Source organism: Gekko japonicus, unplaced genomic scaffold, assembly GCF_001447785.1.
Source record: "Gekko japonicus isolate JY-2015 unplaced genomic scaffold, Gekko_japonicus_V1.1 scaffold617, whole genome shotgun sequence".
Classification (NCBI taxonomy): domain Eukaryota; kingdom Metazoa; phylum Chordata; class Lepidosauria; order Squamata; family Gekkonidae; genus Gekko; species Gekko japonicus.
The window spans coordinates 925,969-939,302 of NW_015171522.1; the positions used below are offsets into that span (position 1 = coordinate 925,969).

Below are 13,334 nucleotides of genomic sequence, written 5' to 3' on the forward strand. Positions count from 1 at the left end.
GCCAGCTGTTTGGGGGGGGGGACGTGCAGATCTGTCCTCGCAGAGGAGAGCTCATACCTGAATAAAACTTGGTCTGAAAGGTGCCACTGGACTGTTTTGGATTGCTAGCTATGGGGGGGGGGGGCTTCTGCAACTTACCTGGCTGCTTCTTGCTCTGACTGAGGGCTGCTGGGAGCAGGGGGCGGGGCTTGTTGCATGTGCCTGCCCCCTGGGCTCTTTGTTGCCGGAGCTCCGCTCCTGTGCGCTCCCACAGGAAATGACCCCTGGTTTCCGTGGTCTGATGAGATTGGGCTATCCTGGATCTCACCCAGGTCAAGGCAAGAGAGGACCCGAGGCGGTTGGCCATGGCCTGCCCCTGCACAGCAGTCCCAGTCTTCCTTGGTGGCCTCCCATCTGAGTACGACTCTACTTAGCTTCCAAGCTCTTGACGAGATTGATTTAAAATGGGTTACTTTTTGTTCAGTGCCTACTTGTTAAATAGATCAAGGTGGGCAGCCGTGTCGGTCTGTCTGTAGCAGCAGAAAAGAGCGAGAGCTCAGTAGCGCTTTGAAGACTAACAAAAGTGGTGGCAGGGGAGGCGCTTTCGTGAGTCACGGCTCACTTCTGCAGAGATCTTCAGATATTTTGTGAGCCGTGACTCTCAAACGCTCCTCCCCTGCCGCAAATGTTGCTAGTCTTTCAGGTGCTCCTGGACTCTTGCCCTTTGGTGCCTGAAGAAGCGAGCCGTGGCTCACGAAAGCTCCTCCGCTGCCATCAATTCTGTTAGCCTTTCAGGTGCTCCTGGACTCTTGCTCTTTGGTATCTGAAGAAGTGAGCAGCGACTCACGAAAGCTCCTACCTTCCCACCAGTTTTCTTAGTCTTCCAGGTGCTCCTGGACTCTTGCTCTTTTCTGCTACTTGATAAATAATAACTGTCAGGGCTCTTTTTGTAGGAAAAGCCCAGCAGGAAATCATTAGCATAACAGGCCACACCCAACAGCAGAAACTCACTAGCATATTAGGCCACACCCCATGACAGCACAGCTCATTAGCACATTAGGCCGCACCCCCATGTTGCCAGAAGTGTGGTCATCCAGCCACACCCACCTTTTGCTTGTTATTCTGTTGACCTTGTTTGTTGTCAAATATTTGAACAAAGCTTGAGTCCAGTGGCACCTTTAGGACCAACGAAGTTTTATTCAAGGTATAGCCATGTGCATGCACACTTCTTCAGATCTCTCAAACTTTGTTCTGCTGCTTCAGTGCTTTCTTGGGCGGGGGGGGAGACTCTGGAGCACCTTGTCTTTATGGCTGCCAACCTCCAAGTGGGGCCTTCTGATCTCCCGGAATTACTGGCCTCCAGACCACAGAGCTCAGTTCCTCTAGAGCAGGGGTGTCAAACTCATTTGTTATGAGGGCCAGATCTGACATCAATGAGACCTTGTTGGGCCGGGGCCATGTGTGTTATAAGAGGTAAGGCCAGGTAGCGGAGACAGAAACCTTATAAAGGACACAAACACAAAGGGTTTTTTTTTTTACTTACAATAAAAACATGCTTAAAACATCAGCACTCTTGCAATATTTTGTTTGTTTAACAGTGTCTGATAACGGACACCTCTTGCTCTGAATTATCGCATCAAAATGTCTGTCCTGTTGCAATCTTTTTTTTTTTGAGTACCCATAAGGGACACTTTTATTATTTTTCATTTTATACACCAACAAACAAACATACAACATAACAAACATCCACTTACACACATAAAACATACAAAGAGATCAGTATATTTTCTTATAACTCTACTACCATATTTAAAGAATTTCTATAAGTTTGCTTAAGTTTCTGTATACTCTTATCTTTTTACCATAGTTTCTATTTAACTAAAAAAGATTAATAATACCAAAAATTTCATTACTTTAAGATAAGCATTTATATCGTACCAATCATACAGTTTCTTCCACATCTTTTGAAATGTTGGGTCTGTTGCCCCTCTATCCTGTTGCAATCTTGAGTATGCTGTTCAAGTGTGTATCTGTAAGCTGCAGACCTATGATGATGCAGCAGCAGCAGAAGACAGCCAGTTCCACCACGGGCCTGACAGAAGCCCTCCGGGGGCCTCATCCGGCCCCCGGGCCACATGTTTGACACCCCTGCCCAAGAGAAAGTGGCTACTTTGGAAGGCAGCCTCTATGGCATTATAACACCAGCTGAGGTCCCTCCCCAGCCTCCACTTTGCAAGTTCTGTGAACTGAGGCAGATCATGAGAGGGAAGGCAGGAAAGGCTGCCTCAGTGCTTAATTCTCGTGGCCCTTTCTTAACACGCCCAGGGAAATGCCGATCACCACTTTGGGGTCAGGAAGCCATTGTTCTCCAGGCCAGTTTGGCCGGGGATCCTGGAGGTCTTTTGCCATCTTCTGGGCATGGAGCAGGGGTCACTGGGTGTGTGTGGAGGGGGAAGGTATTTGTGAATTCCCTGCATTGTGCAGGGGGTTGGACTAGATGACCCTGGAGGTCCCTCCCGACTCTGATTCTAAATCTCCGGAGATTTCCCAGCCCAGAGCTGACAACCCTCCTTGTCTGACATTCCTACCCCAGGCTCTACGGACTGCGTCTGCTTCGCGACAGTGGGAATCAACGATCCCGTCACCTCTGCCCTGCACATCATTATAGGTACCCTTTGGCTTTTTCTTGTGCCTCCAGGCAGGGACAGGCTCAGCAGACCTTCAGGTGGGGCAGCGGTCAGGCCCTGGGGTTTCTGGCGGGGCTCGCTGTCACAGAGCCCCCCGACCACCATACACTGCCACGGCACAGGTGCTTTATAACTGCAGCACTCCTGGTAGGAACTGTGGTGGTGCAAAATACGCACCCAGTACCATCAGGGAGAATCTGGGGAGAAGGACGAAGCTGAGAAGAAGCCCCCTCCCCACAACAGACACCCTGTGAGGGAGGTGGGGCTGAAAGAGCTCTTGGCTGAAATGGTTCTTTTTCAAGAACAGCTCTGACAGAACTACGGCTTGCCCGAGGTCATCCAGCAGCTGCAAGTGGAGGAGTGGGGAATCAAACCTGTTTCTCCCGGATTCGAGTCCTCGCACTTAACCACTACACCAAACTGACTCAAAATGGGAAACAAAAAGTGTCTGATGTCAAAGAAGAAGCAAGTCAGGTTAAAATGGTACCGCACATTACAGGAAGCAATACGTTTTCTTTGCCTTTAATTAAAAACAACAACAACCCTGACTAAAGCGACAGATGTTTAGGGCATATCTCTTTTCCAGTGGGGTAGCAGTGTCAGCTCTTCCAGACAGACCCTTCCACAGTAATTAATAATTATCATATGGCAGTGCGTGTAGTGTAGCCAGGAGATCCTATTGTCTGGCAGCCAGAAGGTCTTGCTCTTTTAGCATTACACTCCACTATGTGGCGAGCTAGACTTGTTTTTAAGGCAAGAGACATTTCAGAGAGGTGCGTGCTTGCCTACCTCTGCATAATGCCCCTGGTATTCCTTGGAGGTCGCCCGTCCAAATCCCTGCTTAGCTTCCGAGATCTAATGAGATCGGGCTAGCCTGGGCTATCCAGGTCAGGGCGACTCTTCTACAGACCATTCACGGAGGGGCTGTGTCTCAGTGGAAGAAGAGCCTCTGCTGGGCATGCAGAAGTCCCCAGGTTCCATCCCTGGCATCTCCTGTTAAAAAAGGACCACTTAGTAGATGATGTGAAAGGCCTCTGCCTGAGACCCTGGAGAGCAGCTGCCAGTCTGAGTAGACAAGACTGAACTTGAGGGACCAAGAGGGTCTGATTCAGTGTAAGGCAACTAGATATGTTCAAAGCACATAGTCAGTGAGAAGGGCACAGAGGCAGGTGGGGTGAACGTACATGAAGCTGCCTTCTACTGAATCAGATCCTTGGTCCATCAAGGTCAGTATTGTCTACTCCAGGGTCTCAGGTCAAGGTCTTTCCCATCACCTCCTGCCTGGTCCTTTCAACTGGAGATGCCGGGGATTGAACCTGGGACCTTCTGCATGCCAAGCAGAGGCTCTGCCACTGAGCCAGGGTCTCAGGTCCAGGTCTTTCTCATCCCCTCCTGCCTGGTCCTTTTGACTGGAGATGCCGGGGATTGAACCTGGGACTGTCTGCATGCCAAGCAGAGGCTCTGCCCCTGAGCCAGGGTCTCAGGTCAAGAGGTCTTTCTCATCACCTCCTGCCTGGTCCTTTCAACTGGAGGTGCTGGGGATTGAAACTGGGACCTTCTGCATGCCAAGCAGAGGCTCTGCCACTGAGCCAGGGTCTCAGGTCAAGGTCTTTCTCATCACCTCCTGCCTGGTCCTTTTGACAGGAGATGCCGGGGATTGAACCTGGGACCTTCTGCATGCCAAGTGGAGGCTCTGCCACTGAGCCACAGCCCCTCCCCTAAATTTAGAGATTTAGGTGGGCTGGAAGGAAGGGATGGGGGGGGTCCTGCTTGCGGTTAGAGGAGGAGAGGAGGTCCCCCAGGCGCTCTCTGACCGGGATCTCCCCAGACCTGGAACCGGCCCTGTCTCCAGGGGCATTCTGGGGATCCAGATCTTGAGGGCTCAAGGCGTCCACACGTTTGCTTTGGAGCCGTCTTTCCTGAGCTGAGATAAAAATGTGTGAGCCAGAGGCTTAAAAACTGTGAGCTAGCTCACACTAACTCAGCTTAGAGGGAACACTGGTGGGGGTTACCCCCATTTGGGGGGGCAATCTGCTGCTGGCCAGCTGGGTAGAGGGGGAAACCCCACTCAGAACAGCCCCCTCCCACACTGGCATCGCCAGTGCAACTATGTCACTTGGAAGTGAAATCATTGCATTGCTGATGCTGGGGGATGAAGCTCTACTTTTTGGGCAAACTCTATGGTTTTGAGGGCAAAAAGTCATAGAGTTTTGCCCAAAAGCTAGTGTCCCCCCCCCCCGATGTCTGCAATGTGATGACGTTCACTTCCAGGCGATGTAATCACAGCGCATGCGCTTTGTACGCACGGCGGAAGATCCCGACAAGGACCAGGGAGCAGTGCTCCCTCTAAGCTGCGGAGTCTTGTGAGCAAAAATCCTACTTGGTGAGCCACTGGGCATTCAAATTGTGAGCGAGCAATTTGGCTACTGCATAAATGAGTTTGCTCTGCAGCCCTCCTTCCTGAGCGAGGACAAAAAAACCTGTGAGCCGGAGGCTAAAAAACTGTGAGCTAGCTCACACTAACTCAGCCTAGAGGGAACACTGACCGGGAGCCCCCCGCTGGATCGGAGGTAGGACCTGGCAATGCTGGTTGGAAGAGACAGAAAGCTTCTGCTGTGCTCCCATTCTCCCAGAAGAAGGGGACTATAGAGTCTCCTTTTATGCTGAAGTCCTGTTTGCTTTTCCCCTGGCAGAAAGGGTTGCGGGGGAGAGAATGGCCCTGCATTTGGGCAGCTCTCTTCTTGGTCTTTGCCTCCTGAGCGACTCTCCTCCCTCTTCCAGTTTGGAAGAGCCAGTTTGGTGTAGTGGTTAAACGCGTGGACTCTAATCCGGGAGAACCGGGTTTGATTCCCCACTCCTCCACTTGCACCTGCTGGATGACCTTGGGCAAGCCGTAGTTCTGATAAGAGCTCTTCTTGAAAAAAGAGCAGATTCTGCCAGAGCTCTCTCAGCCCCACCTGCCTCCCAGGGTGTCTGTCGTGGGGAGGGGAAGGGAGAGGAGTTTGTAAGCCGCTCTGAGACTCCTTCGGGTAGTGAAGGGCGGGGTATAAATCCCATCTCCTCTTCTTCTTTTCCCTCACAGGGTGTCTGTTGTGGGGAGGGGGAGGGAAAGGAGTTAGTAAGCCGCTCTGAGACTCCTTTGGGTAGTGAAGGGCAGGGTATAAATCCAATCTCATCTTCTTCTTCCCAGGGGACAGCCAGCCCCTGGACGTCTGCAGCATTCGCCACAATGGGAAGCTGCTCCGCTACTCCGTCTCTCTGGCGGGCTACGGATTTTACGGCGACGTGGTGAGCGCCAGCGAAAAGCACCGTTGGATGGGGCCGGTGCGCTACACCTATGCAGGTATGCTGGGGGTGGGGGGAGGAGGAAACCGTTGGGATAAACAACGTTAAAGGAGCTGGGATGCTCAGCTGGGGCAGGGTGTGGAATAAAGATGTGGGCTAGCTGGCCAAAATCCCCCGTGCCTGTCTTGAGAGGGGCATCCACCTTGGCCCAGAAGACTGTGGCGGACTTCAGGGTGGACCTGTCTGCCTTCTAACCATTGTCCCCTCTAAGCTGAGTTAGTGTGAGCTAGCTCACAGTTTTCTAGCCTCCGGCTCACACATCTTTGTCTTAGCTCAGGAGGGATGGGCTCCAGAGCAAACCCATTTATGCAGCAGCCAAATAGCTTGCCCACAACTTTAATGCCAGTAGCTCACCAAGTAGAATTTTGGCTCACAAGACTCCACAGCTTAGAGGGCACATTGCTTCTAACCCATGGCATAACGAACAGATCTGTAGTCAAAACACGCTAAGCACATGCAACAATAATTATATAGCAACCAAAGTCATTAGTAATGCCGAACTCATGTATATTATAATGGAGTTATCAATGTTATAAAGAGCAATTATCAAAAAGTGGGTGGTGACAGAACTCAAACCCACAATGAGTCATAGCACAATGAGTCCAGAGCAGCAGACATCCTTCATTAACAAAACAAAGAATTGCTTATATAAATTTTACAAGTCCTTGAATCAAAGTCCAAACGTCTATATATTGTGGCTTCTAGAAAAAGATCCGTCCCATTCGACAAGCCACAATATATAGACGTTTGGACTCTGATTCAAGGACTTGTAAAATTTATATAAGCAATTCTTTGCTTTCGTGTGCTCGCTCTGTTAATGAAGGAAGTCTGCCGCTCTGGAGATGTGCTGTGTCTTATTGTGGGTTTGAGTTTTGTTACCACCCACTTTTTAATAATTGCTCTTTATAACATTGATAATTCCATTATAATATATATGAGTTCGGCATTATTATTGACTTTGGTTTCCATATAATTATTGTTGCATGTACTTAGTGTGTTTTGACTACAGATTTGTTCGTTATTCCGCAGGTTGCTTTTCTGTAGCTTCTCTCCCCTCTCGCCTTCTAATCTGGGCACGTCGTCTAACCCTTGGGTTGAAAACATGCATGGCCGTGTTTAGGAAGGGCATTGCTATGTGCTGTGCAACCTTTAGGGACCAATCTCTGCGATCACCCAAAGCAGCAAGGGCCGGAGTATCATAAATGCCTTGTATCCAAGACTACAGGGAGCCCCATAGGTTTCTACCCTTTGGGGTCAAGGTGGGATATAAATATTTTAGGGGCTGCGGTCTATACTTCTCTGCATAGCTTGCTGAAACTAGGATCCTACTGTGGAACTTTTGCATCATTGAATATTTTATGTTAAGATTCAGGCTTCGCTGCAGTTCTGTTTTTAGACTTCTGGTCGGTCCTGCAACCCTAAGCTTATCACATTGCTTATTGGATGTCCCGTCCATCAATTGTATCGACTCACTCAGTGCCGTCTGCCTTGAGTCCAAGTGAGAAAGGCGGACTATAGATAACGTCAATAAAGAAATATTGCCCTGAGCTGGATACCCCAGGCCAGCCTGATCTCATCAGATCTCGGAAGCTAAGCAGGGCCGACCCTGGCGAGTACTTGGAAGGGCGGCCTCCAAGGAATACCAGGGCTGGGACGCAGAGGCAGGTAATACCAAAGCCACCTCTCCGAAACATCCTTGCACCACTAGGGGTCGCCAGATGTCAACCATTACTTGCAGGCACACACACACACATACACACACAAACACAAAAAATATTTTAAGAAAAATTCTCACATTACCTTCAGATCTTTGAAAATCAAAGCTCAAAACCCTGTGAGATCTCAAATGGCGAATTCAGAACAATTGGGCAAACCAAACCCACTTTTGACGTGTTGTCTTCCTCCCCCCTCTTTCCTTCCAAAAATCAAATTGCAGAATAGGGTTGCCAGAGGCAGTCAACCTCTGAATCCCAGAGCCAAGAGGCAACATCGGGGGAAGGCCTCAGCCTCTCTGCCCTGTTGTTGGCCCTCCAGAGGACCTGGCTGGCCCCTGTGTGAGATAGGATGCTGGACTAGACAGACCCCTGGTCTGATCCAGCAGGGCTCTTCTGACGTACTTACGGAGGCTTTGGCCTCTGTGCCCTGTTGTTGGCCCTCCAGAGGACCTGGCTGGCCCCTGTGTGAGATAGGATGCTGGACTAGACAGACCCCTGGTCTGATCCAGCAGGGCTCTTCTGACGTACTTACGGAGGCTTTGGCCTCTGTGCCCTGTTGTTGGCCCTCCAGAGGACCTGGCTGGCCCCTGTGTGAGATAGGATGCTGGACTAGACAGACCCCTGGTCTGATCCAGCAGGGCTCTTCTGACGTACTTACGGAGGCTTTGGCCTCTGTGCCCTGTTGTTGGCCCTCCAGAGGACCTGGCTGGCCCCTGTGTGAGATAGGATGCTGGACTAGACAGACCCCTGGTCTGATCCAGCAGGGCTCTTCTGACGTACTTACGGAGGCTTTGGCCTCTGTGCCCTGTTGTTGGCCCTCCAGAGGACCTGGCTGGCCCCTGTGTGGGCCGGGATGCTGGACTGAGTGGACCCTTACTGGTCTGATCCAGCAGGGCTCTTCTGATGTCCTTCTCAAGGGAAGGCCTCGGTCCGTATGCCCTGTTGTTGGCCACGCAGAGGAACTGGCTGGCCCCTGTGTAAAGCAGGATGCTGGACTAGATGGACCCTCAGTGGTCTGACCCAACAGGGCTCTTCTGATGTTCTCCAATCTTTCCTCCAGGCGCGAAGGCTGTGCTGAGCAATCGTAGCTATGAAGGCACCGTGGAATTCCAAGTGGCAGGGCTGGAGGAGGCCAATCCGCGGGACCAGACGCGCTGTCGGTCAGGGTACGTGGAGGGCGTAAGAAGGATCCACCCCATAGCTTGTTGCGAGGACTGAGACGGTGTAATTAAGTCACAAAGAATGCCCTACAAAACCGTCATTTTAATTATCATGATGCAGCAGCACATTCAAAGCAACAACAACCTCAACTAGCTAGAGACCTGGTGTAGGGCAGTGCCTAGGGGGCCTAGGATGCTGGGGACCCAGGTTCAAATCCCGACTCTGCCACAGAGTTTTCTGGGTGGCCTTGGGCTGATCACTGACTCTCAGCCTAGTTTGCCTCACAATGTTGTTTTGAGGATAAAGATGAAGAAGGGTGGAAATAGGATGTACTAAAATAAATACCCGCAATGGTCACTGGGCGACCTTGAGCCAGTCACTCTCTCGGCCTAGTCTACCTCACGGGGTTATTGTGACGGGGTTGTCCTGACAGTCTTAGGGGTTCCTCAGTGGAACAGGCTTCCTCAGGAGGTGGCGGGCTCTCTCCTTCTTTGGACGTTTTCAGACAGAGGCTAGATGGCCATCGGACAGCAATGCTGATTGTGTGAACTTAGGCAGATTGTGAGAAGGGAGGGCAGGAAGGGTTGCCTCAGCGCTTAGCTCTTTCTCACACGCCCAGGGAAAGGCTGATCACCACTTTGAGGTCAGGAAGCCATTTTTCTCCAGAACAGTTTGGCCGACGATCCTGGTTGTTGTTGTTTTTTTTGCCATCTTCTGGGCATGGAGCAGGGGTCACTGGAGGTGTGGAGGGGGGGAGGTATTTGTGAATTTCCTGCATTGTGCAGGGGGTTGGACTAGATGACCCCGGAGGTCCCCTCCAATTCTATCATTCTATGACAGGGGTGGCCAAACTATGGCTTGGAGCCGCATGTGGCTCTTTTAGACGTATTGTGCGGCTCCCGGCAGGGCGGCTGGGGAAGCGAAGGGGAGGGCATGCTTCCCCGATTGGTCTTCCCTTCCCCAGCCAGTGTTCCCCTCCCTGGGGTAGGCTTGAGGTTGGGGGGGAGCAGGGAAAGAAGGCCACTTTAAATGCGTTCTCAAAGCACACACACACCCCGGGCCGGCTTGGAGAAAGCATTTGTCTCTTTAAATATCATTATCCGTTTTTACCCCTTTTGTTTTTACTTCCGGCAGTCTTATATTTAATGTTAATGTGAATAAAAGCAAATTTGCATCTTTTCCAATAAAAACATGCGTGCAATATTTGTTTATGTCTTGCGGCTCTCAGGCATCGGATGTTTCTTCTCTGTGGCTCTTACCTTTAGCAAGTTTGGCCACCCCTGTTCTATGGTAAAGCTGATGAAGGGTGAAACTAAAGGGTGAAGATAAAATGCACGAAAATAAATAAATACCTCCAGCAACCGGCACCATGGAAGCTGGCTGGGTGACCTTGGGCCAGTCCCGCACTCTCCGCCTGACCTACCTCACAGGGTTGTTGTGAGGATAAAAAGGAGGAGAAGAGAAGGACGTAAACCACGTTGGGTCACCACTGGGGAGAAAAGTGGTGTAGTGGTTTGGTGTAGTTTGGTGTAGTGGTTAAGTGCGCGGACTCTAATCTGGGAGAACCGGGTTTGATTCCCCACTCCTCCACTTGCACCTGGCTGAATGACCTTGGGCAAGCCATCGTTTTGTCAGAGCTGTTCTTGAAAAAGAGCAGTTTCTGTCAGAGCTCTCTCAGCCCCACCTAACGCACAGGGGTGTCTGTTGTGGGGAGGGGAAGGGAAAGGAGTTTGTGAGCCGCTCTGAGACTCCCTTGGATAGTGAAGGGCGGGGAATAAATCCAATCTCTTCTTCTTCTTCTTGATCAAGTAAATTTTGGGTTGTTTTTTTTTTAAAAAGACATGACGGCCAGGAACGTGGATAGGGAGATTATCCTAACTACCTTCCCCCCTCTTTCCAGGTGCCTGGTCTGTTCGGAGTCTACCCAACACCTCTTGGCTGGAAGTGAAGAAGAGAAGCTCTCGGAGTCGGAGGGATGCGCAGGTGAGGGGGTGCGGAGCACTGGGACTGGCGTTCCCGTGCCGTTCAGTTACTGACGGGGCTCGGATCTGGTTCCGCTCCAAGAGAGGCCAGCCGGATACATAACCGTCAGCAATGCAACCGTTTCACTCCATGCAGCATCCCACAACCGGGGACGGAACGTCCGCTGTAACCAGTGGGCGATTGGGGGTGACGTGACAGAGGTTTACAAAATCATGCATGGGACAGAGAAGGGAGAAAGAAGTACTTTTCTTACAATACAAGAATGTGCGGGCCCTTGATGAAATTAATGAGCAGTAAGCTTAGAACAGATTGAAGGAAGTCCTTCTTCACCCAAGGAGTGATGAACATGTGGAACTCGCTGCCACAGGAAGTGGTGGCGGCTACAAGCATAGACAGCACCAAGAGGGGATTGGATAAACATATGGAGCAGAGGTCCCTCAGTGGCTATTAGCCACAAGATATAGATGGGGCAGTGTGACGGCATGCGCAGAACGTCTGAATAATAATGATATCAGGATGCTGTATCTGAGCTATATACAGTGGCTTTTATTTACAGTTCTTTACACAGTTCTTTCCACCATGCGGTATCCCAGGTTCATAGAACTGACCGACAAGGTGCTTCGCAATACACTCTTCCACTGGTGTGGAACACTTGCCTCTGGACTACATTACATATATACAGTACTTGCACCAATCAGAGTCATTTTGCCAACTCATGGTGACATAGTTAATTAGCTGATGCAACCTAGTGCAACTTGCATCTGGTGACCCTGTCACATGACAGTCTTACCTGTCACCCAGATCAGTTTAATCTGACATGTGTGCATCATTGGCTGTCATCTTGCATACATATAATACAATATGCCAACACGCCTCCCAAGATACAGCCTATACAAATGATAGTTTACTTTTTAACACTTTAAATCTATTTACAGGTACACACTTTGTAAATAAATCAGCCAGGTTATCCTCAGAATTACAGTACTGAATGTTAATAAAATTTGTACACACAGCAACCCTTACATTCTGATACCTGATTGTGATGTGTTTACTTCTGGTTTTTACCCCTTGATTTTTAGCCAACTGAGCAGCTGCCAAGCTGTCACAAAAAACCTTGATAGGTAAATCACACTTTATGCAAAAGTCTTTTAATAATTGGTGAAACCATTCCAACTGAATAATCACATCACTGGCCTGATCCAACATGGCTTCTCTGATGTTCACTCCTGTACTAGAAACATGTATGTATAATAATAATCTAATTATATTCATGAATTGCGTGCAAGTGCACAGGCTTTAAAACTCGGAGGTCTGTTGCTTTAAAGCAGTATTCTGGCCTTCACTTTTTTATTAAATCTCTCCGAAAAGTATCATTTCAGAGGGTAGCCAGGTTGGCCTACGGTAGAACATCTAGGTTCGAGTCCAGCAGCACCTTAGAAACCAACGAGATTTTCGGGGTATAAACTTTCAAGAGTGAAAGTTCGGACAAAGCTTTGATGACGGGAGTTTTGACGCTTGACAGCTTTTATTCTCGCAAATCTCATTGGTTTCTAAAGTGCTACTGGACTCTAATCTAGACGTTGTAGAGCACCTTAGACTGTTCAAAGGACTGATGGATCAGGAATGGTGACCCTAGAGCTCTTGATCTCCGTTCCTTTCTGAGAACTTTAAAGCATGTAGCCCCTCTTCATGATCTCATGTATCCGCAAGCACGAAGGCAACCAATGAGAGGAGCTCGCAGTGCTTGTTTTTCCAGGGGTCATTTCGTAGAAAAAGAGGTGCAGGAGCTTATTAGCATAACTCATTAGCATAACTTATTTGCATATGCCACCACCCCCCTGACGTCACTGGAAGTGTCAGAAGGCAACACCCACCGTTCAGGCTCCACTGGACTGTTTTGGATTGCTAGCTATTGGGGGGGGACGGGACGTGCAGATCTGTCCTGGCAGAGGAGGGAGAGCTTGTGCCTGAACAAAACTTGGTCTTAAAGGTGCTACTGGACTGTCTTGGACCGGGGGGCTGGGGGGAGGGCTCTGCAGCTTACCTGGCTGCTTCTTGCTCTGACTGAGGGCTGCTGGGAGCAGGGGGTGGGGCTTGTTGCATGTGCCCGCCCCCTGGGCTCTTTACTGCCGGAGCTCTGCTCCTGTGCGCTCCTGCAGGAAATGACCCCTGTTTTTTTCTCTGAGCAAGGGGAGAGGGATTGCTCCTTGGTGTTGAACAAAAGGGAAAAGTCCAAGATATAAGAATCCTGATACTAACGCATGGAGTCTGAAGCATCAAGCATCTCCCAGGAAAGAAAGGCAATAACTCACAAAGAGGCAAGGACTGCTTAAAGGAGCCGCATGCATTATTTGGAATCCAACAGGCTGAGCACGATTGCATTACATTGCAAGCTATGAAATTTGGCTAGGATTACTTGAAGGAGCCGCATGCAACATTTGGAACCCAGTACGTGTGTATTGTT

At 50.0% G+C, this 13,334-nt stretch overlaps 1 protein-coding gene across 1 annotated transcript in view; it reads left to right on the plus strand.

Moving 5' to 3' along the window:
• Positions 1-13,334, plus strand: part of LOC107117363 (ceramide kinase-like) — a gene marked incomplete at its 3' end in the record, with an annotated part of 33,660 nt that overhangs the window by 16,108 nt on the left and 4,218 nt on the right. Inside the window, exons 6-9 of the mRNA XM_015419463.1 lie at positions 2,573-2,647; positions 5,857-6,009; positions 8,787-8,892; positions 10,788-10,870. Of these exons, the coding sequence (XP_015274949.1) occupies positions 2,573-2,647; positions 5,857-6,009; positions 8,787-8,892; positions 10,788-10,870 (417 nt within the window). The remainder of the gene's footprint in view (positions 1-2,572; positions 2,648-5,856; positions 6,010-8,786; positions 8,893-10,787; positions 10,871-13,334) is intronic.